The following is a 27,562-nucleotide window of genomic DNA, read 5'->3' on the forward strand; positions in this document are numbered from 1 at the left end:
TCTGCAATTAGGATCTGTGCTGATGATCTGCATCTATCCAAGTGTCCCCTCTGGTAAGAGCTTAGTATCAGAGCAGAGGTTTACCAATGTGCCTCTGATCACAGGACTGTGAACCCAGGCATCTCAGCACAGTGCTGTGAATGTGTGGGAATTGGGTGGGACAGCTGGGCACCTGCACTTTACCCTGCTGAACAGAACCACCGGCCTGCCTGTCTTCTTCATTTTGTGCGAAATAGCTTTGTTCAATATCTGTTCCACTTATCTTTCCAAAATCCTCTTTCATACCTGGCAATTCCCATTAAGAAAAAAACAATGAAAACCTGGGTCAGAAGAGAAGAGCACACAGAGAAAGAGAGACTGCAGTTTTAAACTTAACGAAGTTATGTGCGGGTGTGCGTCTACACATGTTCTCATAGGCATCAGAGTTCTCACACGGCTTTGTCCTGGCATAGATGTATTAAACATCACAGGCTCAAGACACTGGGCTTGCTGGGACCACAGATAGCCCCAGTTTCGTAGAGTTTGATGTACAGAAAGTGTGACATTTTACTGGCTAAGGTAACTTATGAACATAATTAACACAATGTTTCCTTCTTCAAAAATAATGAAAATAGAATGAAATCTGAGTAAGTGGAAGGGAAAAAAAGAAATAAAGAAAAATGTTTTCCTGAGAGCATAGGAAGGTACAAGATAATGTAATGTTATTAATATCCATGAAGCTCTTTGAAGAAGTGGCTACAAGAAGGGATTTAACAGTAACTGGAAAGGACACATGGATGCTGTGGGCAAGAGAAAGTTCTAGGCTTGTGAGACAGCATAAAAGTGGATTTGTCGACTGGCAAATACACAAAAGTTGAAGTTTATGATGGGTATGAGGTAAACTGAAAGAAATTAGAGGCCAAGGATGAGAAAAATAGACAGACAATGCCCAGGGGTCTTGACAAATGAGTATTCTCCATCTTTCCTCCAGACATTATCATTACTAAGACTGAAAAATCTAACAAAATCTATGTTTTCTTTTATTAGCCTCAGGCTGACTGATGTTTGCAGCTTCAAAGTATACCCTAGAAATGTTAAAGCTATTTTTACAAGCTCAATGACTTCCTGGAACAAATTTTTGGACAGCTTTCAGACTGCCATTCATGCAGTTTGAAGTACTCTGTAATATCATTTTGTACCTCATTTTTATAATGTCAAAATTACTGAATGTCATCTGCCTCTTACACTGGATGCAGCTGAATCCATTAGACAACTCTTTCCCTATAATTAGAATGGAAATATGATATATGAAGCTTACTCAGAACCACTTTATGTAGGAAAAGCTCAAAAATTCAACAGCTAGATCAATACAGAACAGTTCATAGTAAAATTGCATATTGAGCCATATTCCATAATACAAATGGCCATCTTCTTTCCCAGGATTTCATCAGACACAGAAACCTGCTACATACATGTTTACTTCCAGACTACTAATTTCTGCTTGTTTCAAAATATGTTCCTTCAATTAAAAGATTTATAATTTAGCAACTGTATTCTGTCTTTTTATTTAAATTGTTTTTGACTTTACACTTGGAAATGAAGAAAAACTGAGCATAGAAAACTTACCATTAGAACTATCATGTTAAGCCATGCTAAAATTATTATGTTCTTAGGGTTTTTTAAGAGATGGGCCAAAAGATAAGCCAGAGTCAAGCCAGTTTCCCAGCAGTTGCTGCACTGCTCCTTGGTTGTGTACTTCTACAGTGAGCTGTCACTGTCCCAGACCACTGCCATATGTCAATGAGCTATACTGTTTTTTCAAGCACTAATCAGAAGTATGCGTGGGTTGTTTTGTTTCTCTCCATCACCACACACATATACATAAGAAAGATGAGCTCGTTCATAAAGTAGGATCCATGGAGCAGCTGGGCCAAGCAATCCCCACTTTGTGCACCTATGTCAGTACATAAGGTAAACCTTACACAACAGTGACAATGTGAAAGCGAAGTCCTAAACTGAAAAAGAAACATAAGTAGAATTTCCTAAGAAAACTTGCTTCTTATACTGGCTTCAATCCATTCTAATACTTCCTATAAGTTTGTTATGATCACAAAAAGTGGGTGAGAGTACCTTCTTTTAAACCACAATAAGCATACTGCTTCATTTTAGTAAGCTATTTATCAGAGCTATTGCAATTCAGTGTTTGGCAGCACTATATGAAAAAGAATGTAAATTAAAAGCATTTGCTGTCCCTGCTTTCAGTATGATTTCAGAGAATCATACTTCCAGTCCCACCTAACTAAACAACAGCAATTTGGACTGCCACCTTTTTGTTCACTTCATACAAATCAGTTGTTCTAATGGAAAATTATAATACCTTTGAGAGTCCAATTTTTTCATCATATGAAATGACCTAAGAACAACCAACAAGAGGCAAAATTAATTTATCATAGTTTCAGCCAACTGTAACTAAAGTGAACTAAATTAACTGAATTAAACTATTTCCCTAGGCTGCCTGAAGGGAGGGCAATGCAATTCACCTTCAAATGGATGCTAAATGTGTGGTTTCACAATTTTTAAAGAAGCTCATAAACTATCATCCTTGTCAGAATAAGACTGTTCCTCTCCAGCCCCATACCTGCCACTGCTCCTGACTTTTCTGCCAGCAGTTATGTAGCTATACAGTAAACTTCATGGGCAAGCTGAATAGGCTAAAGATTAGCTGGCAAAAGTAAAAACGTTAATTTTACCACAGCTGAATTCTCCATGTGGCTGCATAAAGGGGTCAGATTGCTTTGGCTTGGTGGCAATGTAAGTTTATGCTTGAGTAAAGCTGCAATGCATCTGGAGAGGAAGATGGGCAAAATGACTCGCTTTCCTTTTCTCTTGCTCTGTAGTGTAGACTGCTACGAAATCAATTCAAAGAGATTAGACTAAATGTCATTTATACACAACTAAAGCTAAAGAAAATTACTAAGTTAGTTGTACTAACTGACTGTTGTACTACAGTGCAGTCCTAACTGTATTAAAATATATAAGCCAACAAATCAACATTTCTTAAAAACGAAGGACCAAAACCAAATGAAGTATTTGTATGTATAAACAGAAGAGTAACTCTTCTGTTCTCATGAAATACAAGCTCCCTCTCATGGTCAGACCATAACACGCATCATTAATCCATAAAATCAACATCTGCAAATCCTGTACGTGAAAAACAGGATTCACTTATTCACTTTTATCAGCTTCAAGCAGCATTTACAATATAGTTATTAAAATAAAAATCAAGCAATTCATTATCTTTTCCAAATTCACTTAGTTCTTATGCTGCTTTTGGCTGGGTAATTTTCTTCATAGTACCTAGTATTGGGTTATTTTTTTGATTTATGATGAACAGAGGTTTGATCGTTCAAGGATGTCTTGGTTACTACTGAGCAGCACTTGCACAGAGCCAAGACCTTTCCTGTTTCTCAGCCCACCTCTCCAGCAAGCAGGCTAGTTGTGCACAAGGAGCTGGGAGGGGACACAGCTGGGACAGCTGATCCCAACTGACCACAGGGATATCCCATACTGTATAGCATCACCCTCAGCATATACTGTGCTGGGGAAAGAAGGAAGGAGAATGGACTCTTGTCTTCCCAAGTCACTGTTAGTGATAGAGCCCTGATCTCCTGGAGATGTCTGAATATGTGCCTGCCCATGGGAAGAGGTGAATTAATTCCTTGTTTTGCTCTGCTTGAGTGCGTGGCTTTTGCTTTCCCTGTTTAACTGAATTCAGGTCAACCCACAAGTCTTCTCACTTTTACTCCTCTGATTCTCTCTCCTAAATATCCGGGGAAAAGTGAGCGAGTGGCTATGGCTACATGGGACTGAGCTGCCAGCTGGGACTAAAGCACAACAGTCCTTCAAATATTCTGTGATGCAGCAAAGCATAAGAAAGAAAGTTTTTTAAAAAGTCCTGTAATTGTTTATGTCACTGTAAGGGCACCATTTATAAAAAGACTTTGACAAAGAGTTATTAAAATACTCCTTAAACCTCTGTCAGAACAGTTTAGCACTATTCCTGGCAGATAATTAAATTATGCTAATATGTTTTAATGGATTTTTGGGAAGTAACTAACAAATCAGAACAAACAGAAGATCCACATTAGCTCTGCTTTTCCTGGACTTACATCTTTGGCAAACCTACATTTACACTGGTATTAGCAAACATGCAATGGCCACTTTCAGATGTTTTTATTATCAAACAATTTTCTATATAGTTTATAGAACTACCATTTAGAAGAATGGTATTAAATTTAGAATTTAACTTCATCTATTTTCTATTGCCTATGTTATCAGTATTTCTCCTTCATTCATGTACAACACAAAATAACAGCATGAAATCAAAATTCACCTTAGAACATAGCAGAAGCCATACATAATCTTGAAGTAGCAAAACAGTGATTCCTTAATAAATTCAACTGAGGTCTTTGTAAAAGGTCAAACCAGCTGCACTTCAGAAATGAAATCAATGAATTGCTAGAGAAAACACTGTATTAATAAAAGACTTTTACAATTTTTCCTTCTGTACTGGACTGCAAAGAGGTAGTGTGACAGCAGCAGTCTTTGCTACTCTGCAAAATGTCCCATATGGGTTATTGCTCTATTAAAAAATGGTGTGACCTCACATTCCTCAGAGCACAAAAGATAATTCATCAATACTGAAAAACTCTTTTAAAGAGTCTTTCTAAGGAATAGTTGGAATTGCTGGGATAGTTTTAAAGGACACCAGTGAACTACAGACAGTACTGTTCTTTGAGAATTTTTATTAAATATCTGTAAACAACATAGTTTAAGTAAAGACTCACAGGCAGACAAAAATGGACCAAAACAAGGTAGCATGGAGTCTTTACATCCCATTTACAAATCTGCACTATGTTTTTGACATATACTAAATCAAAGGTTATCAGAGAACAGTACTGTCTATAATTCATTAACATCCTTTTGAATATATGCAAAGTAGGCTAGGAAGTTAATTATGTAGCATTTGCAACTGTCACAGGTAAATTAATATTGAATAAATTAGCACCAACTTATCTTTGTGTTCCATTCTCATTTAGGTTGTTGAGAAATCTTTAAAACACTTTAACTAGATTGACAAGTTGTACCTGCTATTTCCTTAAGCAGTGTTGTATGATCATTTTCTGCCAAATTCACAAATCCAACTTGATTTCTGAAGTGATCAATTCCTTGAAAAGATAAAGCCACTCTTTTTCCTTTCAGGAGATTGTCTACAAAAACCTTGCTGTCTGAAAGAGCACCAACTGCTCTGTTGAGAGGAAAGAAAATACCGATGTCAAATATATTTCTGCTGTTAATATTGCTATTAATCATTATATCAATAAATGAAACAAAGATTTTTTTAGTATCAATTTATTATCTACTGTGGTATTTTTTATCTATTTCCTATCAATACAGTTGTTGTTGTTGTTATTATTACCACCATCTTTTTATAAACGTAAAGTGGTTCATACACTGTGCTATAAAACCATACAAATAATAAGGCAGACTTAGCAGTGGGTTTAATTCCTCAAGAGTTCTCCTCAGTCCTCAAGATATCCAGATACTAACATGACAGTGTCCCTACTACTTTGTGCATCCCATTTAAATAAGATGATTACTCAGACGTATTTAGTTTTCCATTCTTAAATTAAGTTTTCTCCTCTTCTGATATGTCAGTTGAACGAAGATTCCTCTTCAGTCAAAGTTAATACAGTGTTAGTTAAATTATAAACAAATGTGACATTACTTATATAATGATAAAATTATGTGGAAATTACAATAAAGCTCATGGAGAACTGTTATTAGAAGAGGTACTATGTCAATTTACATTTACTTTCTGTAAGAGAGCTAAGAGGCACTCACACACTGCAATAACAAGGCACAAACCTTTTAATAATCATCTTAATTAGCCACATCAAGTGTATGTACAATTACATGAAATAATTGTTTTGACCTGCACTTAAAGTGATTAAAATTCTAAATAAAAACCATGTAAACATTCTTAGTGTTTTCTAAAAGATCTCTCACATCTCACAGTTTTAATTCTTTTCAATGAACCTGAATGTAATCTTTTCCCTAAATCGATGCAGACATTATAAACACTAGATGGCAGTAATAGGTTAAAAATGCACAAAAGAGGTATTTTTACTTTTTCTGTTCTAGCTGGATGAAAGCAATCACCATGATTTCTACAGTAGGTTAAACGATTTCATTGAAGCCTGTAGAAGTCCAAGAATCTCTACACATTCCCATTGTGTTTAATAAGGTGGACTCTTGATGTGAACTGTACATTAGCTGGTACCTAGGCCAAGTTAAGAAACACGTGAAGGTTGATTACGTGACAAAATATCCTTCATTGATAGAGCCCCCCTGTGGTCTTTTTAGAGAGCTTTCATCTGGAAGTTAGAAGTACTTTAGCTCCTTTATAACAATTTTAAACAACAATGCCATTACTTGTTCCTTGGCAAAGATATTTTACTTTAAGCATAGTCTCTGTCACTTACCTACCCTCTTATCACTGTTAAGAGACAAGCCTGTTCCTGTGTCTTCCCTATGTGCTGTACTTCAAGACCTTTCAAAAAAAAAATCTAATACTGGTTCTACCTGTCAGATTACTTCACATATAAGCAGGCATAGATTTATTTACCAACATGAACATAAAAATTGGTGCAAAACAAGTACAGATACTTTAAATACACTGAGTCAAATTAAGTTAAAGCTTACAAAAGGCTTTAAAGTATTGATTCATGAATATATCTAAAATCCATCTCTGGATTTTTTGTATGTGAGAACTAGTCCACAGAATGTCCATGGAAAGCTCTGTTCCTCAGATGAACAGAGATTTATATTTCCATGCTGTAGGGTCTGCTGCAGAACTCACTGACCAGCCCAGGTATACCAAATGAGTTCTATGAAAGGTCAATCCACACAGTACAGTGTGCTTTCAGTTTAGCATACTGTGGCATCAAAGATCTAGTTCTACTTTTCCTTTTATTTATAATCTTGCAAACAGTAAAATATGCAGAAAAATAGTTGTCATCTCACTCCAGCCATTTTGCCTTTTGTATTCTATCAACCACTTTATAACGTCTAACAATTGCTTTGTAAGAATAATGCACAAGGACAAACATTTCCACTATTGAAGTCAATAGCTAAAAACACAACAGTGGTATTTTCTTGTTATTCCATACCAAATAGTATTTACAATGCCAACTAGTAATTACACTCAGTGCAACTAATCCACAGAGACACCCAAAAAATTTACAAGCACTTTGATCTAAAGTCAAAAAGGAAATAAAACAAATAATTAAACAGCATATTCTAAGTGAACACAAGCTAGAATTATAGAAGCAGTGCCCATTTTCTTTCTATATTGTTGTAATGTAAATATTGTAGCACTTAAAATTCATGAGGTTTCTTTGTAGCAATTTCTGAGTTTTAATTTTGATCACTTGTTAGAAAAAGTGATCTTGCAAAAAAAGCCAAACTCAATTCTGTCAGTTCTGTTATTTGTAATGCAAAGGTGAGATTCACAGAGTCTTTGACAAAAAACTAGCAAGAAAAACTTGACACTATAATCACATAATCAGGAATTTACTGCAAAAGTAGGCATATCCTGATTTCTAGCATCTGATCCCATGACTATGCATACAGTGCGCAGAGAGTAGAACTTCTTGGCTTGAAGGGACTGCTGTCATGACTCTTGATTGCTTTCTTTCATTCTAGTTTCAAAATCTCACATTCTTGATTTCATACAGTCCTACAAAAAGAGATGTATAGTGTATTCATGAAGGCTAGACCACAGTCAATTAGTTAGGACACTCACATGGGAATTGCAGGTCTGGATTCCCTTAGAAGGAGCGGCCTAGAATACAGATCCTCCATTTTCAGGGTGAAAGCAGTATGTACTAAAATACCATACAAAGGGCTTTGTGCTGAATTGAATGTTATGTTTAGCACATTCTTATCACGCATTTGACTTCAAATAGCATTCAACACATTTCATTTCTGTATAGACAGAGGCACTATTGTGCAAACACAGTTGAAAAATTGTAGATATCTAAGTAACTTAATGGATCCAAACCTAAGGATCTGTGAACTCTCAGATGCCCAGTTGACTAGCTGCACTTTGAGAGATTACGCTCCCCCTACATTACACACAGCTTCTTCTGCCAGCCTGGATCTTGGTTTCTTTCCATTAACCTGGTATCAAAAATTGGTGAAGCAAGAAAAAGGCAAATTCAGCATTTTACTCTTTGAGATCTCCCAAAAGATGAAACAAAAAACATCAGTTATGAAATTTTTTAAAAAAATCTCATTTAAAAGAACATGAAATCTAGAATACCTGAGGATAGCTGAGCTAGAAACCTATAGGAGGCATCTGGCCAGGGAAAGGGTGAATCTCTGAGGAAGCTGCTGCTGACTAGAGGATAGTCTGAGTCTGCCTGGACTGCAGAGTTCTGCTGGGAGAGGCAGAGAAGAACTCTGTAAGTCAGTGCTTTGGTAGCATTCAGACAGTGAAAGCTGAGAAGGGGCCCACAGAGTAGCAGAATATCCTGAATTTGAGAATATTTGTTTTGGTCTTTTAAAAAATACTCATGAAGTACATGAGTACATGTACAAAACACACATGTACTTTGAGGTATTATCCCACGCTCCTTTTTTTAAAAGTTTGTACTTCAAACCCTTTAAAAAAAAAACCCTCACAGAAACACCTGGTGGTTGTTCTCACCAATTTTCAGATGCTATCACAGTTTACTCATTAACCAGGCACATGGAGAGGGGAGACAATCTACCAGGTCTAGTATCCTTTGCTTGCCTTCTTATTCTCTGTTCCTGGCTGTTACTCTCCCCTTAGATCAGACTGTTGAAGATGCTGACAAATTTGCACCTTCACAGGACAGGTAGGAGTACAGAGATCTCAAGGATACAGCATTCGAAGGAAACAAATGTGCAGAAACAAAGCAACTGATTTAGACATGCTGATCATTCATTATTTTTAGGTGTGTCAAATGCTTTCAGCCAAAATACTTCTACTTACTAGAAGCATGCCCTTGATTACCAAATGGTTCCTACATTCTGCCTTGGATTTTCACTATCTTTTGAGCAATCTGCATTTCAACAGATTTTTAATTCCCCTGTCCCCTATATCAAAACATTGTTTTAAAATAATTACTTTAGCAAACATGAGATTTATGTGTGCAAGTTCAGCACACAGTAGGAAAAACGCAAGGGAAAAACACATACTTTGTTCAGAGCTTATTACGTACCATAGATTATGAAAACAGCTAATATTAAGATTAGCATTTTAAAAACAACATGAATTAAACGTTCAATAACCCTAGAAAATTAGGGCTGTGTATGGTACAAAAAAGTGTCAGTTAACCCTGCTGGTTTCTCTATGAGCACATCAAGCAAAAATACTAGTATAGACTTAATTTGTAATAAACACCTACATGCTAATTTCTTCTTCACTGGATAAATGCATCACTAGCATGGTGACATGCAATGAGCCAGAGCGAACCATTGCTTTGGAAAGCCTTTGATCCTTTTGTATTATTGCGTCTTGGACAGTCTGAATACTTCCAGTAATCTGGGAAGAAAGATACAGAAACAGCAGTTAGCCACTACAACAATTACTGTATCCCATCATGCAAATGAACAAGAAAGCACACAACTAAAAACAAATGTTTATGTAAAAACCATTCTAGCAGAAGAAAGTTTTACCCTCTGACAAAGCTGTGCTAATTGACCTGAGTGAACCCAATCTGGGTACAAATGGAGCGCTTAATAAATCACTGGACACTCCCCACCACATCTTAATAGGAGTTTCCTTCCATAAGTATCGTAAACTCCTGAAGCAGATTAAGATATCCAGTTTTACACTGCCAGTAATACCAATAAAAAGCTTCTTCAAGGAATTTCTCTGCCCACTCTGCTAAATGTCTATCTTGGTATGCAAAGGTAAGTGACTAGAAAAAAATGAGCTTTGACAGACTGGGCACATAGAAAACCAGAATATTCAGTAAATAATTCACAGAAATCTGATTTGCAATTCTGATTATATTGTCCAATAGACAGATATAATGTATATACTTCCTTAAAATGTATTTAGATATATTGCCTTGCAACAGGTATAGAGTTCTAACTTCATCAGTCTTTCTCTTTAAAAATACTGGAATTGCAATTTTTTTATTGAAAATTATTTATATGGTTATACATGTGCTATAAATTGCATCCAGAATGTTTACTATGCTTGATATTATGCTAGTTGTATTGTAGCAATTTAAAAACCAAAACACTAAAAACCTGCAACAATTCTTGAGTATGTTAGTGACAATTAAATCAAGTCAAATAAACCTGACCATCTGACAAAATGAATTACTTCTTAAAGCACAGTGAGCAAAGACAAATCATCTTTGGAGATTTACACATGCTTCTTTTAGACTTTATACACCAATCTCACTTTTTTGTTGTTTACTTGTTTGAAATTCAGTGGTGAATACTTCACTAATTACTTTACTTTTACAAAATAAGCACAAGTAGCTCTTAAGTATAAAAAAAAAGCATTGATACATTTTGGTAGCTCTGATAATCATGACGAACACATAAATTTCCTGGGAAAAAACCCCACAGTCTAATGGGAGTGTTCCATATTTTTCTGAACTGAATTTCTTAGGATGAGTTTTGCCATGCAGAAGTTTTACCTAGTAAGCCATAGATATCTACTACTGTCATATAAATATAACTAAATTATAACACAAAGGAACTGATGCTAGCAAGGGTAGTGAGGAGGATGGAAGGCAAAAGCTACTTGCCAGAAAACAGGATATGGAATTTACAAAACCACGAGTGTCTTAAGTAGTGTAGGACATATGATGAAAATTCCACCAACATTTTATCATAAATCATGTTGTAATAAGACCATCTTCCTTCATATGTCAGAACTGACCTTATCCTGGATAAATAACAGTTTCATTGTCTCAGATGGAGGAGGTATTTAACCCATATTTAAGCAAAGAACTGGTAAATGTGATCCCTGCTAATTACAATGTACTGACTGAATGATTATTTAAGTTTATAAGCTAAAGCAAAAAATGAAAAACTTAAAAATTAAATAAGTGTCATACTAATTACAAATTTCAACCATTGCTTCTAAATTTAATTTGCACCTGTGAGCTGGCAAAAGAAAAAATATAAATGTAAGTGTACAAGTCCTTCAGAGTATGGAAGACAGATGTGGAACTGTGTTATCATTGCAGTAAAAACCACCCTAGCTCTGAAAGAGATCAATACTATTCAGCATTTAGGTTAGCAGTCCCACATCCCCATAACCCTATAGCTCCCTTCAGTAGTACTTCCACACAAGTATTCCACACGTTCTTTTAAGGCTCATTCTTTTATGCAAGCACCCATGGCACAAAAAATGTAGGAAATTAATGCCTCTGAGATGTCAATTTTTCTCTCCAAAACTGGACAAGAGGTTGAAAATTCAAAAAACCCCAATGGACAGGCTCATAGCTGTACAAACTCTTATTAGGAGACCAAGTTAAAAACTTAACAAATAATATGGCTTTGGAACAAGGTTAAGTCCAAAGACAGCCAGTTAGCTGTTCCAGAGAGGTTATTGCTGAATCCATCAAGAAAGTATGAAAAATCCCACCTTTTGGATACAGGTGAAATAAAAAGAAGGCTGAGCATGTCCTCCCTCTCTGGCTGAAAGACAATGCTCTACATAATCAACATTATTTGGAAAGAAAAAAAAAGTTCTCAACTAAATTTTACTGAATTTCAGAAACTTATTTTTCAGATGCTTTCCCTGAAGTTATGCGATCAAAGTGTAACACAACAACTGTTAAACAGGTGTGCCATCACAATGCGTATCACAATTTCAGACTTGTTCTGTTTTCTCCAATAAATCTAAGGTGAAATTAACACTTGGGTGTACTATTCTAATTAAGCAAACTAGGACTCTTCCAATGCTATATAACAAGATATGACTCACTGCATAAATGAGTCATAAATAGTATGAATTGATATTTAACCTGCTACTTGCATAACCTTACAAAGCATTTTTACATTTCAACTGCTATCATGCTATTTCTTTTTACTTGACATGAGTTAATTTAAAAATTTTTTGAAAGCAGATCACACTTAACAATTCCTCCCTCTGAATTTTTTTAAAAAAACATTCAAAAAAAGGCCTCAACTACCGATTTCAAGATTTTCTCTCCCATTACCTGAAATACATTATTCTGAAGGGTAATAGAGTAAGATTTGCATATTGCAAAGATACTACTAGTAAGTAAATGTATAGCTTTAAAGATTTTTCCGATCAATAATAATTATAATCAAGACTGGAGAACCCTGAGGGCTAACCTACCAAGTGATAACATGTAATTTAAGTCATAACTTAAAAAAACCCCAAACAAATAGAAAAAAGATACAATGATCATAATCCATTTAAGTATTTTTGCACCAGTTCAGTATAAATTCAAAATTAATTTCTGAAGATTCAAAACAATTAAAATGAAAACATGGAAGCTTTTCATTTTCCAAGAGGAACAGTTGATTAAATGTTTCAGAAATATCCTTTATTGTCCTCTGTGTAAAGCTTAAATTACTACATAAAATACGAAGAAGTAATACTAATGCTTAAAATACTTCACTGGAATAAAAGCAGATCTTCAAAAAAATAAAGGTCTTGCATTACCAACTGAAATTCTACCAGCAATTGACAGATTCACTCTGACTATCAAGAAACAAGATATCTGAATTTTGGCTAATATTGCCTATAAAAATTCCAACATGTATTTTCTACTTTCAGTACAACTCTATCTCTAAGGCAAGTATAAACAAAACCTTCTAGCAAAGTTCTGGAATTCCCAAATGCCCTGAGATTCAGTTTAAAGAGTTGTTTCTTTACCTCTGTAAATGACATGACTAAATAATGACATATAAAAAAATCAAGCATACTTAAGACCTTCTCAACCAACCCTTGGGCATAGTAACAATCATCAGCAAGAATTCTCAATTACCAGATTATATAACCCCTACATTATTCTTGCACTTTTTAAATCATGGAATCTGTTAAACGGATCTGGAAGAAAAGATATTTTAAAATAAGATATCACAAAAGATATCCTAAAATATTTATATCAGGTTTCCTGGATCTTATAAAACCAGCCTTTACTATCTCTTCTTCATATATTATATTTTGAATAAACAAAGACTGCAGTGTTATTTTCTTTTCATATTTTCTTAATATTCTTTCACTTTTTCAGAGAACTGATAATACAGATGTAGGATGAGTTAAAATTCATCTGAGATAGTTCCTGATATTAAAAAAAAACCCGCAAACTAAATTTGCAAATGGTGCTAAACTGCTGGGTTCAACTTTTTAAATGTAAGGCACCTATTTTCCTTGTTTCAGACAGGAAAGATATCAAAGATGTACCAGAGACAACCTGCAGCATATAAGAAATCCTTTTCATTTACTGCCTAAATGAGACAACTCATGTAACTGCAAGAAAATACATTTTCTTAAAGAGCTCTTTGCATTTCCTGAATCCACGTGAACAGCATCTCACTAAAACAACAGTTGTTTGAATTTTAAATAAGATGAATCAATTTACTGGAAAATGCTAAACTATAAACTGCCAAGTTAAAACAGTAACAGATCCAAATATAACTTTATAGATAAAGAAATCTAAAAATATTGCTAGAGTTTTTCTTATTAAATTAAAAACTAACGTCTCAATTCCTTATTCTACATGAACAACAAAACAGGCAATAGCATAACACTACAGAGGGGAAATTTCAGCCAGCTTCAGTGAAATCTGTAAGACTGACAAACTGAATAAAAATGCAAGTATTTTTCCTCCAGTCTTTTTTGGAAAAGCAATTTTATTCACAAAAATGTTACATAACATAGCATTACTCATTGAATGGACTGCTAATGTTTCTTTAAAAATACCTGAAAAAAAATTGTTTTGCACGATATCAAACACTGTTCTTTTTATAAACACATGTACCTGTTGAAGTAATTCTGGTTATACCAAATTAGTATGATAAAGATTATCACCTTTGGATTAGTAATTGGAAGAGAAATGAAATAATTTGGCTGATATTGTTTATTCTTTTTCTTCTTTCTCTCAAGGTCTTCTTCAATTTCCCTTCCAGCAGTCCGCTTTCTTTTCTTCTTAATACTTAGTTCAGAAGTTGCACGCACTGAAGAGAAAAAAAAGGTTACTTTCAGTATGCAGACATTTAAACAAAGATAGTCTTAATATGACACCAACTCCTGTTGGTGAGCTGGACTTCAATCAACTGACTGGAGCATGTCTTCCCACTCACCTGCTCTGTTCATGCCCTGAACTGTCTGACTGGGATCCAACTCTGACCTGAATAAATGTAGCCATACAAGTGAAGTACCACACCTGAACTAACAGCCTACACCTCTGAGCAAGGTTTATAAGCTGCTAACACAGACAGACACACGGCTTCCAAACCATTGAGCCTCCCCCCTTAGCCAATGTGTGCAGCAGGACTACAGGCCTGCATATTGTCCACACTTGAACATGGACATGACTGTAGAGCAGAAGGGCCAATATTAAGCTTGAAAAATCCCATGCATTCTGCATTTTTAAATATAAAACACAATAATACAAAGGATTATTAAAGCAAAAAGTTGTAGTAGACTAAGACTGACTAACCTATAGCACAGGAGCCAAACTCAGCCCAGAAGAAAGTATCATCCCAGCCAGATCTGCTCTCTACCTCCTCCTTTCCCAGAGACACCTTCTGTGACTTCTTTCTAGTGAAAGAAATGTGTGTGTCCTCAGCTCTTCCTTTGCACAAAATTGTTTTTCTCTTAGCTCATTTCCTTGAGCCTTTACAGACCCTCTCCCACCACATGGCCTAATACATAGTCATCAGCTGATCAGGCTGCAGACATTCATTGTGCAATTAGAAGTGTCCTTCCAGCCCCATGCTGGGAATACACACATTGAAAGACAGCTCACAAAACCTGAGAAGCCCACATACAGTAATGTGAATTGACATATGAAATGTCTTTATTCTGTGACTCATTGCTCCACAGAATAACAAAAGGGTGAATTCTTAATATGCTCAAGTACTGCAGGACTGACTACTAATGAGAAGGGCTCTGGACTGCAACCTGTTTGCAGGAATACAGAATACAGAATGTTCCATGTGCACGGTCCATGTGTCAATGCCAACAGGTAGGACCAAGAACTGAGTGCATGATGTGTCTATGCTTTCACATTACTTCTGTTTAATGTACTTACTAGCACATTCATCTTCAATATCTGTGTCCACAAACGGCATTTCTGCCATTAGAGAGTCTACTGAATCAGCAGCACATGGCTCTTCTCTCTGTTGTGTTTCTTCCTCATTCTCTTTAAAGATTTTCTTTTGCTGTATATTTTCCAGCCCATCTGTAATATATTTAAAATAACACACTGGGTCTTAGTTTTTGATATAAACAGATAAGATACATTATCCATAAGCAACATACCAAGTAAACATTTCATTAATTAACAGCAAATAAATATTGACATATAACCCTGCGAGGATCCTGTTCTTGTCAACAGATCAGTAAAAATATGTTAGCATTTTATGTGAAATAGCAAAAAAAGACAGTTCTGCTTTCTATATTTTAATAACCCATGGTCTTGTTTGGTTCCAAGTAAATGAAGTTACTGCAAAAAAAAACCCAAAAACTTATAGCTGAGCATAAAAAATAATGCCCTTCAGACATCACATGAAGTTCATTTTAGGTAACAGTAACGGTATATGAAATTCAGTGCAGACAAATATGGGCAAATTAATTCCACTGTAAACACACTGAAAATGAGGCATGAAGAAGAAGGAAGGGAATCCCATCATTCCATGTATAACAAAGGGTTCTCAGCTGACTCTATCATTCAGGAATGAGATGATTATTCCTGCATCTCCCACTCAGTTTAGCATGTTTTAGACAGCAATGATCTGAATTTCTCATTCTGAAAACTGACTTTTAGTATTTAAGCTAAATAAGGAAATCAATGTAAATGAAAACACATCCTGCATGTACGAAGATATACATGAAGCTCTACATCAGAGTAATACCACAATCACAGTAGGCAGGACAGAATAATGTCCACTAACAAGTTTTTAAAAAGGTCTTTTCCCCCAGGAATACTGAGTATGAGCATCTAAGTAATTTCCTTATTTTTTCCTTATGTCTACTTTGCATTTCTGCATCAATAAACTCTAATATTGGCATACTACGTTATACCTTAAAAAAAAAAAACAAACAAAATCTTCTCTAGCAGCAAACAATGGGCATATAATCAGGCACCCAGCGATACTCTTTTGGGACAACTCCACAATGGGATTAGTGGAAGGAGCCTTATCTTAGAATTGCAGTTTATCCCAGGACAGCTCATTACTACAGACAACACATTTTCAAAGCTCTGCTCATGACCAGCACAGATGGCCCAAATCTGGCCTAAGAGGAAAATTCAGCAGCAAAAGTGTACATTATGTTCTTGAGGCGTGCAAGGCTACACATGTATAAAATTGATATTACAGACCCAGCATGCGTGATTATCACCCTGTGGAATGTTTCTTACACATATCACTTTATGCTAAGGAAGATAAATAAAAGAACAACTTGATTAAATGCTAATTCACTCCAGGCTAAAGTAGCGAGGCATAAATCACTCTGTGGTTGTAGTCTGACACCTAACTTTATCCCCCCAGGCTATTCAAAGGAAAAAAAAAGTATTTAGATTTGTTACTTGTTCTCCCTGCAGAACTATGCATAACAAACAGACGCTAAAGCAATAATAAAATTATTACTTAACATTCAGATTTAAACTCACACAAAACAGATTGTTTCTGGTATCCACAAGCATACTGAAAACAACCCTGAATCCAAAGAGATCTCAAAGAGAAGGACAACACAGAGGTCCATCATACTGACAAGTAGGTCAGGCTGGGGCAGAAAACCTCAAAATTCAGCAGTGCAGAATCATCATCAGTTGGGAGCAAAAGGGGTTTGTTAAGATAGCATCAGTTACAGAACAAGGACTCACATAAATCTAAGGTGTGTACATTGCAGATTCCAGGTTTCCTTCGCTCTGCTCAAAAAGCATCATACCTGTGCCACTTTGCAAAATGCTGCCTCTTCACTATAGTAAAGTCACAGCTACAGCAATTAACATTGCACCTTGAGTAAACTGAATTGAGCAGGTAGTTGGAGAGAGAGAGATACGATCCCCCTGAGCCTCTTACTCCAGGTTAAACACCCTCAGTTCCCTCAGCTGCTCCTCATCAGACTTGTGCTCCAGATCCTTCACCAGTGCCATTGCCCTTCTCTGGACAGGCTCCAGCACCTTAATGTCCTTCCTGAACTGAGGGGCCCTGAGTAGGACACAGGAGTTGAGGTGTGGCCTCATCAGTGGCAAATACATTGGGACAATCACTGCCATGGTCCTGCTGGCCACACTATAACTGTTCAAGGCCACGATGCCATTGGCCTTTTCGGCCACCTGGGAAAACTCCTGGCTCCTGACTGTCAAAACCTGTACCAGGTCTTTTTCCACTGGGTCACTTTTCAGCCACTCTGTCCCCAGCTTGTAGTGCTGCAGGGGATTGTTGTGGCCAAAGTGCAGGACCCAGCACTCTGCCTTGCTGAATCTCCTATCATTGTAATCAGCCCATCAATCCAGCCTGCCCAGGTCCTTCTGCAGAGCCTTCTTACCCTCCAGCAGATCAGCACTCCAACCCAACTTGATCTTGTCTGTGAATTTACTAGTGGTAGACTTGATCCCCTCACCAGATTATCAATAAAGATATTGTAGAGGAATGGACCAAACACTGATCCCTGGGGACACCACTAGTGAGCAGCTGCCAACTGGATGTGGCACCATTCACCACCACTCTCTGGTCTGGCTGTCCAGCCAGTTCCTAACCCAGAGAAGAGTGCACCTGTCCAAGCCATGGGCTGACAGCTTTTCCTGGAGTGTGCTATGGGAGATGGTGTTGAAGGCTTTGCTGAAGTCCAGATAGACAACATCCACAGCTTTATTCTCATTCACCAGGTGGGTCGCCTGGTCATAAAAGGAGATCAGGTTGATCAGAAAGTATCTGCCTTTCTTAAACCTGTGCTGGCTGGGTATGATCCCTTGTCCTGCCTGTGCTGTATGATCACACTTAAGATGACCTGCTCCACCACCTTGCGGGGCACTGTGGTCAGACTGCCAGACCTGTAGTTCCCTAGATCCTCCTTCCAGCATTTCCCGTAGATGGGCATCACACTGGCCAGCCTCCAGCTGCCTGGGACCTCCCCAGTTAGCCATGACTAATGAAAGATGGATAATGGACAGCAGCTTAATGAGCGCTTCCGCCAGCTTCCTCATCACCCTAGGATGGATCCCATCTAGCTCCATCACTTGTGAGCATCTAAATGGTTAAGCAGGTCACTAACTTCTTCCTCCTGGATTACAGGGGGTCCATTCTGCTTCTCCTCCCCATCTACCAGTTCAGCTGGGGCCAGATGACCTGGCCAAGTCTTACTGTTGAAAACTGAGGCAAAGAAGGTATACCTCAGCCTCTCCTTCCTTGCCTGTCCCCTCTGAAGAGCATGTAGCCACCCACTGCTGCACTCCAGTCATGACAGTCACCCCCCACTTTTCCCAGATGGCAGCTACATCACGTCTTTTCTGCTGCACGATGGCCTCCAGTTCCTCCTGGAACTGTGTTTCTTATCCATACTGCAGGTACTGGTGATGCACTTCAGCTGGGCTATCAATTTCACCCCTAACTCTGGCATGCAGGCCCTAGATCCATCCCTAGTGAGCCTGGCCTCATTCCCTTCCCCCTTCAAACCTTCTCAATCAGCCCTGCCAACTCATTGTCTAGAACACTTTTGCCTGTTAGCCAGGTGAACATCATCTGCAGTTCTGGTGCTGCATTAATCTCCTCACAATCAAAAAAACCCAGATTCCACCATCTTTAAGCCACTTGTTGATCACATGGGTTTTCCTTCTGTTCCGTTCCTTCTGGCATTTATCTCTGATACCAAAGGAATCAAGGAAAACATCACCCGTGCTCCTATCCCTTCAACAAGTCAATGCAGTGCCTTGAAGTCCTGTTTGATTACCCTGGTACTTCTCTCATCAACCTCACCACTGTCAACCTGGACAGCCAGCAGTGGGTAGTAACCAGCGCACAGAATTAGCTCAGGGTGTCTCCTGGTAATATCCCTTACCTGGGCCACAGGAAGTCATCACACTTTCCTGTGGAGCAGGTCCACCTGGCATGCAGGGAGCCCTCAGATACCCTGAGAAACAAGTCACTCACTACAGCCGCCCTTCTTTTTTTCTTAATACCTGCATTTGTGATCCGCCTGGTTGACTGCATTGATCTGGAAGACCCTCCAGATAAATCTTCTTCTCCACTGTTGCCTGCCTGACCCTCAAGATCCAGGGCCTCCTACCTTTTCCATAAAGGCACCTTTTCCATAAAGGCACTAATTACATAAATTCTCCTAACTCTCTGAGCTGGGACCTTTTTCCATTTCCTCCCATTTGCCTGAGGGCAATAGGGTTGGGGCTCCTTGACTCTTGCTGAGCTTTCACCCACTGCTTTCTATTCATGTTTTTAATAATAAATCCTTTAGAGACAGTTCAGCTAAGAGCCGCTGTAGAAGTAGATGACCTTAGTGTTGACGCGTTTTGAACCTCCAGGGCTGGCACTATAATTTACATAGCTAAGGAAACCAACAACAACAACAATAATAATAACAACAATAATATTTCTTGTGGAAAAAATGGGGGGGGGGCTAATATTCAACTCAGGTCAGATACAGAGCTAGGGAACTAAAAAGAAAAGGAGTAGTAGTAAACTTAGGGGGGAAAAAAGGGTAGATTTAGTGTTCGGTCAGTGTTTCAGGGTCAGCAGATTCAGTGCTCAGCCGGATGCATACACTGTCGGCAAGCCCAGGGACTGAGCGGGGCAGGCAGGGAAGCGCCGGAGCCCTGTCAGCAAGAGCCCACAATGAAGTTGAAAAGTTTTCCCCTGCGCCCCGCACGCCCCAGCGTCCGCCCGCAGCCCAGGAGGGAGGCGGGCGCGGGGCCTCGCCAGCACCTGCCCTCTGCCCCCGCCCCGCCGCCTCTCACCGTGCTTCGGGGCCACCCCGGCCACGCTCCGGGCTTCGCCCCCGGCCCGTTCCGCTCCCTCCGCGGGCCGCAGCGCCATGGGCACGGCCCGCCTGGCGAGCAGGGCTCGGGCCGCCGCCGAGCACAGCGCGGGGAGGATCCGCCGCAGCAGCGGCCGCATGCCCGGCCGGGGCGAGCAGTGCTGCCCACCGGGAAGCCGCGGGACCGAGAGGGTCTGGCGGAGCGGCCGCGCCCCTCGGGGAAGCTGCGGGGAAAGGGGGCCGTGCGGCCGTAGAACTACAGCTCCCGGCACGCTCCGCGGCGGGGAGGGGCGGCCGCACGGCCCTGCCCCTCAGCTGCCCCGGCGTGTGCCGGGACCGCCCCTCGCAGCGAGAGGCGCGGCCTGGAACCGGAGATCCGCGATTCCAGCGCAGCTTGCACTCGGTATCTTAACGAGAAGCGTCTGCTCAGCGCTCGCCCCAATGCTGGGCTGCAGGCAGCGGGAGTGGCGTCCCTGAAAATAACCCGCTGTAGCATAGGGCAGCAAAGCGACAATTAACAGTAATTTAGCAGCGGTCTAGGAGAGAACAGACAGTCTTGATCTGAATGTGCGCTGCTTTACGGAGCCCCGGGCACTCTGACCGCTGCACTGAGGGCTCACCTCTGGCTGTAGAGTCTCGTGTTTGGAATGGCCTCAAGGGTGATGAATTACATAAAGAATAGAAATTTTGAGTCTCCCTGAAGCTACCGAATAGAGCTTAAAAACTGACTGGCAAAGAAAGATGTAAAGGTATGCACACAGGTTTGTAAGGGTGTCTGGAACCACTGGAGAAACAAATAGGACAGTGTATGGGAAAGGCTGCTTGTCTGAGGGAAGGGAGGGAAGATGGTCTTTTCTTTTAAATAAGGACTTGGTGCCTCTTGGAAGCCAAATCCTGTCATGACATTTTATGGGAGAAGCCAAGCTGAATGCCGATACTGATTAGCTTACCCACATAAACCAGACCTGAGGGAGCAGGTGGTATATATACACATAAAGATTCCTACTTTCATTTTTAAATACAGTAGGGATGGTGTCATGACTCATCAGTAGAGGGGTGAGGTTACTTGCAAATTCTCATCAGGCTGAACTCTTGCATTTTTAACTTCGGCAAGCCCACTGTTGAGCCTTAAGTTGTTGGCTAACAAGCCCTTAAGTTCTTACATTTCCACAAATGCGATGGCTAACAATTCCTTAATTCTATACCATACTCTTCATTACATTCTCAACTTGTAAAATGAACTACTCAAAGGTGCTGGCCCAGAAGCCACAACACACTTCCACAAGCTCCCTACACCCACAACAGAATTCAATATGGGAGGTAGAATATGACAGCTTTGTATTGTCCAGGGAAAGCAAGATGGAACAGAAAGAAAGAAAGAAAAGGGAGAGAGTACAAATAATTATCACCAATCCTCAGATCCTGCATTGGTCCTTGTTGCTGTGCCTGAGGTTGACCAGCCCAGGCTAGCCCCTGGCACGACAGCAGGTGCATGGGCTATCCCCAGAAATCCACACAATCAGGGGGTATGGTTGGTGAGTTACATGTGGGCCAGAGTGGCATGCTCTATGGCTTTTGGTGTCAATGAAAGTGCCAAGGACAGGGATAAAGGATGAAGAGGAGCCTTTGGGATGAGTCACAGAGAACTCTACTCCCTAAGGGGGTCAGGGACCAAAGAGCCCTGAGCATCACTGTGCTTGGAATTTTATACAGCAGCAACTCAATGGGATGGTACAAACAAACAGCCAATGGGGAATTCAGGCAGGAGGAGCAAGAGGAGGGGATTACAATGCAGGGACCAACAGGGATGAGGGGGTGGAGAGGATTGGTCACATAGGCCAATGGGACCTCGAGGGTTAAGGGATTGACAGGGAAGGGTCTAGAACAAAGGGCAGGGTTTACAATAATGGACAAAGGGGAACTTCAATACCATTGGTGTTTGGAGAAACTGACATAGACCATTCTGGAACAAGGGGAAGGATACCATGATGAGTGACACAGGAGAAGGGTGGGGAGAACTTAGGGAGAAACCATTCTATTTCAGGGGAAAGGAATTTGGGGTCGACCATTGGTACAAGTGATTAACATCAGTTAAACAGCTAACAATAAAAACACACCACCACGGGTCCTGATGTGTTCGGCCTGCAGCTGGGGTCGTGAGAAAGAAAGTGAAAGAGAGGGAAAAGAGTGTGAGAGGGCCTGACCTGCTCTCTTATAGATAACATGGTGCAAACCTCTTAGGTAAGCCAGATATTTTTCCCTGTTTTATTCACAAGTGCATAGCCAGCCCTTGGACCCCTCCCACAGGAGGTGAGTGCGGATGGGGACACTGAGCACAAGTGTCAAGGTAGAGCAGGAAGTTGGGTCAGAACAGTGCTGCCTCACCTCTACATCTTTAGATCACATCTTTCCCATTGTAATAGTCACAGTGTTTGAGGCAAAATATGCTTATGTCTGGTTCTCCATAGGTCACAAAAGCAAAGAAATGAAATAGGATGGTTGGAGGAAACAGCATGGCTGCTGGAGGTTAGAAGCTGGTTGAAAGAACAGTGAAAAATGAGGCCAGTTCCTGTATTTGGCTCCTCCTTTTACCATTATTCTGATCCATTATGAGCTGTGTTTGCTATTCACATAGAATTTTTATTTGATTTGCATAGGTCTGTAGAGGCCAAAGGTTGGATGTGATGCAGAAGTCCTGGGATCCAAGAGAAGCTTTAGGATGAGGCTGCTGTCAGTGTTTATTCACATTTCATTTGAATATCAGCTATCAGTAGGAGACTAAATGCATAAGTGGTCACATCTTCCTAGCCTGTTACCATTATCAAGTACAGTACTTCTATAAACCTTTGATTCTAGAGAGTTATAGATTTAATACTGGAAGAAAAATATTTTTGGAATTAAGTGTCTTTGTATAAATACGAATTTAAAAAGCAATTTGTATCTGAAACTGCTCCAAAACAATTCATTAATTTTTTTGCAGAAATCGTCAGTGAGAAAACTTTAAACACTTCAGTTTGTAAAATTGTCAGGGAAGTCCAATGCAATGTTTATATTAAGATAGCATTTAATAGTGCTCTTAACAAATGAATATGCTGTGCATTTTTATGGAGCTAAAATTGTCTCTAACCAGCACCCACTAGCCTAGCATTAAATTTATGCTTGTAGATGTATTCTTCAGTCGCATGACTTGCCTGAATATACTACCTTCAGGATGAGAGGAAGTGAGAAATGAAAAGTACATTATCTGGAGGTGGTAGCAGTTTCCATTAATTGTCCCTACAAGCCACAGAAGTGGTGTTGGAGGGAAATGTTTGAGGACAAGAAAGATGAAGTAACAAGTTGTGATTTTTCTGCCTGCCCAAATACTGCACAACTTTCACAGAGGTCACTGACCTTGTGCCTGGCAGAAACTGCTTTTCATTTCTGCTTAGGTTTGGGCTAAAGCCAGTGCTTTATCAATTTTCTGTGGCCTTGCCTTTATTAAAGAAAGTTTCTGATTAACCTCTCAGCAGTACAGTTGTCCCTTCAAAGGAAAAAAAATCACATTATGACAGCTGTGTGACGCTAGCAGAAAGAGGAAGCAGGGTCAGCTCTGTGGTTGTATTTGCTTACACAACTGCACTGCCAATGCCTGTTAGCCTCTCACCTACCTTTCCTTCTCTTAATCCACCCACTAATTTCAGGCAAATTCTATAGAGTGTTAGAGGATTCAGAGTATGATATTCCCACACTTTGCCTAAAAGTGGGTGATTTGGGAGAAAAGAAAGACCCATTTAACTCCCAAATGAAGGAAAGAAGAAACAATGCTGTGTGTCTGTTTCTCCAAGAGTGGCTATCCACAAGTGTTGGCCAGCTCATTACGCTATCTGTCATGGCACATATTATCAATACATGTCTTAGTCAAGCAAGAGATACGGGGGAGCTATGAGCTATGAGTATCTGGGACATGACTCACTGAGGGGAGTTAGGTAGTAAAAAGGCAGGAATGGGATGTATTACAGGGAGCCTAGAGGAGACATTAGAATACTGTGTAGGACATGGGAGGGAGTTGAAGGTAATGTAAAGAGAGGGCATGGAAGCTGTAGGGGAAGCTTGGGTTGTTGTGATAAGAAGGGAGGACATAATTGATACAAAAGAAGTCATAATTACTGTTACTGCTGATGCAGCATCTTGTTTTCTGACAAGTGAAGAATAACAGACCATGACCTGATAGTAACAACAGATTTTCCAGAGAAACAAAGAAAATTTTGAGCTGCAGTACTACAGGTAATGGAAAATGAGAGGTTGAGGAGTGCCTAGGATAAGGTAATTTAATGCAAAGGTCGAAAACCAAGTAGTCTGGAGTCTCTACAATGACTGGTATAAAAAGAAGTGCATGAAGATACTATCAGATGTAGCTAATAAATATAAATTGCATTTGATTGACATCTGTCATGAAAAAATAATATAAATGGATGTTTTCATGATCTGTTGATCACAGGCAGTTCACTCACATTTCAGGAGGAGGGAACAGAACAGTGGAAAGCAGCTGAAAATTTGATTACCAAGAGCAGCAGTTCTTCACTTGCGAACCTTTGGATAGTACCCTGTTGTGAGGGACATGGCCTAAAGATCAGCATAGACAAAGAAATACTGTTAATGTCAATGTAATATTTCAGACACTTCCAGGTTCTTACAGGATTTTTGAGGAATGACATCTGTTGGGTGGAGAGAGGATTCACCTAACAAAGTGAGGCAGGAATGTCTTTGCCAACTGGCTTGCCACCCTCCTGAGGATGGCTTTAAACTAGGTTGTTGAAGGATGGAGAAGCAGTCCCATCAGACTTAAGGTGGAAGAGAACTGGGAGAGCTAAAAGCTGGTGTGCTGACAGAGAGGTGGTGGTAGATAATGGGAAAGCAGGTGCAGGATAGCATGATGGCAGAGATTGTCTGGAATTTAGGGGATTCAATAGGCTGGAAAAGTAGAACAGCAGATGTTTGCTACATGAAATTCAACAAAGACAATTTTAAAACCTTGCATCTAGGACCTGATGGGTTTTGGCAAAAATGGCTGGATGCACATCTGCACAAACTTAATGATCCATGACATATTTTACCAGCTTGGACTCTTCACTGGGTGTTATTGTTAGGTGTAATCTCTAGCCTGAACTCCTACAGTCTTTGGTCCCTGAACACAGCATTTATTAAAGCTAATTTATTGCTTTATCCATTCACCCTGCAAATTGTCTCACTGGCTAGTTTTAATATTTCCTCTTAAATACTTCAAGCAGCAGATGTAGAATATGCTTTCCTAATCTATGTTTTTCCTAATCTTCCTTTCACTTTTCATCACAGAAAATCCACCAGAAACCATCTAAGTAAATCCCCATTCTGCAGCAGAGTTACATCATCCTTTTCTAGTCAACAAAACCAGTCTTCCCTATGTTGCTCCATTGGCAGGTTGAAAGATTCTTTAGTTTTGTCTCAGAAGCACAAATTCTATATGTCACTACATTTTCCAAAGTGTAAATTAATTAGAATACAAATAATATAATGGAATATCTCTAGTAGTTCATATTTTGTAATGTGAGTAGATAGCTTTCTTTTAATAAATATTTATATACATCCAAACAAAACTATAGAATAGAAAACAACTCTAAGTGATTTTGATTATTACAATCTTGAAACAGAATCTTGTTTCTCTGATTCTTGACAAGTGTAATGTGGGTTTAAGCAAAAAGTTGCCTGTCCTGGAGACCATTAAGTATGCCAGTCTGCAAGGTGAAACATTCAGTTTGATAGGAAACCTTTACACAACTGCAATATGAGAGACTATACCCTGAAATAAAAGCAGATTTCACTTTTTTGGAACTTTATTAAACCCACTTCACTTTTTAGGTCTAGAGGTCAAATTAGGTTTGATGTGGAATGTCCGATTTCCTAGAGCTTTTCTTTTTTCCTGACTGAAAAAGAGGTTCTAGAAAAGCGTGTGAAGGGGAAAAATGGATGGAAAGTGTTTAAGTAAGAGAAGACACTGCCTGAAATTAAAAAGTTCGAGTGAATATGGCCAACTACTTGCAGAAGTCATGCAGCTGAGACACTAACTAGATCCTGCATTCCTTGAGCAAAAGACACTTTACTGGGAGTCTTAAGCAAGTAAAGAATGCAGTTTTGAATCCAGAATTCATATTATTCCAGATGTGGGTGGGGGAAATACGTATTTACTTACTAAACTGAAAAATCTTGATTCTATGCTGCCAGTCTGTTCTGTTTCTTGCTCTCCTCTCTCCTCTTGTTCTTCTGTCTGTCTCTCCCTTCAGCCACAAGCTTATTTTTTAGCTCTGGCTTCCTACCTTCTCAAGCTTCAGGTATTGCACAAACACACTATGTTTGTCACCACTATGTAGGCTTTGTGTGTGGCCTTGTATCTATTTCCTTTTTATCCATGGATTTTCTGTCAAGTTGGGATGTCTGTGGAATAGAGGCTTTCCTGTACATTTGCAGAGCCCATTGTCTAGTTAAGAAAAAGAAAATCTATGCTCCTTATTGCCAGAATGTACAAGAATTCTTCCTGACGTTCAGCTCATTCTTCTCTCTTCATGCATTTCTGATGTGTACCTATGTTTTTCATAAGAGGAGACCAGACATTAGTTCACAAGCACTACCAGAGCTTCTGACAGTTGCTCATTTGGCCTAAGGTGTGAATGTATGCAATTTGAGACTCTTCACCAGTCAATATAGACAGAGGCTTATGTGAACTGTAATTTGTATAATAAGTAATATGTATTATATAATAAGTATATATAATAATAATATATATATTGTACCATAAGTAAGCAGTTCTAGAGCGGCTCTACTCCCTCCATGAACAACCAGGATTGTGTCTTGCTTAGACATAGCCTCTAATCTGCGTGTTGGTTAGAAGGCAGAAGGTGGGGAAAATGGATCAAGGCCCCAGTTTCGTTATCACCTGGTTTAGAATTAGGGAAAAAACGTTGTGTTTTAGTCCAGTACTTGTTCTGGCAAATCCTTTTGAAGCCCAAATGATTAAATTCAACATCTGCTCTCTAACTGGAAACACTTGAGTCAAAACAGCCTTTTTTGATTGTTATACTTAACCCTCATCATGATGGAAGAACCTGCTGATGGCTATGGCTAATTCTTCAAAGCTCAAGTGCTCAGAAAAGTTCATGCAGTGTAGGTTTTGTGATCCTGCCAAGTTAGAGCCTACCTAGGAAGAAATAATTAAGCGATCTTGTTTTATGTTTCACATGAATTTTGAAATTGATTTACCCCGGTGTTGCTGGGTGTAACCATGAAAAAAATCCCACCCACCATTCACATCAGCAGTCT

General features: G+C 39.3%; 1 protein-coding gene across 2 annotated transcripts in view; it reads right to left on the bottom strand.

The window, feature by feature from the left end:
* AKAP7 (A-kinase anchoring protein 7) overlaps positions 1-20,448 on the bottom strand; it is an 81,127-nt gene extending 60,679 nt beyond the window's left edge. For both annotated transcript variants that reach the window (XM_088053621.1, XM_005518348.3), the window contains exons 1-5: positions 20,211-20,448; positions 15,330-15,479; positions 14,105-14,250; positions 9,477-9,613; positions 5,127-5,287 (exon numbers count right to left, since the gene is read on the bottom strand). In XM_088053621.1, coding sequence (XP_087909747.1) covers positions 5,127-5,287; positions 9,477-9,613; positions 14,105-14,250; positions 15,330-15,479; positions 20,211-20,370 — 754 coding nt within the window. In that variant the 5' untranslated portion in view covers positions 20,371-20,448. The remainder of the gene's footprint in view (positions 1-5,126; positions 5,288-9,476; positions 9,614-14,104; positions 14,251-15,329; positions 15,480-20,210) is intronic.
* Positions 20,449-27,562: the final 7,114 nt, after the last annotated feature.

The sequence above is a fragment of the Pseudopodoces humilis genome, chromosome 3 (assembly GCF_049639895.1).
Source record: "Pseudopodoces humilis isolate 2021_Gansu_Grassland_sample_001 chromosome 3, ASM4963989v1, whole genome shotgun sequence".
NCBI classification, from domain to species: Eukaryota; Metazoa; Chordata; class Aves; order Passeriformes; family Paridae; genus Pseudopodoces; species Pseudopodoces humilis.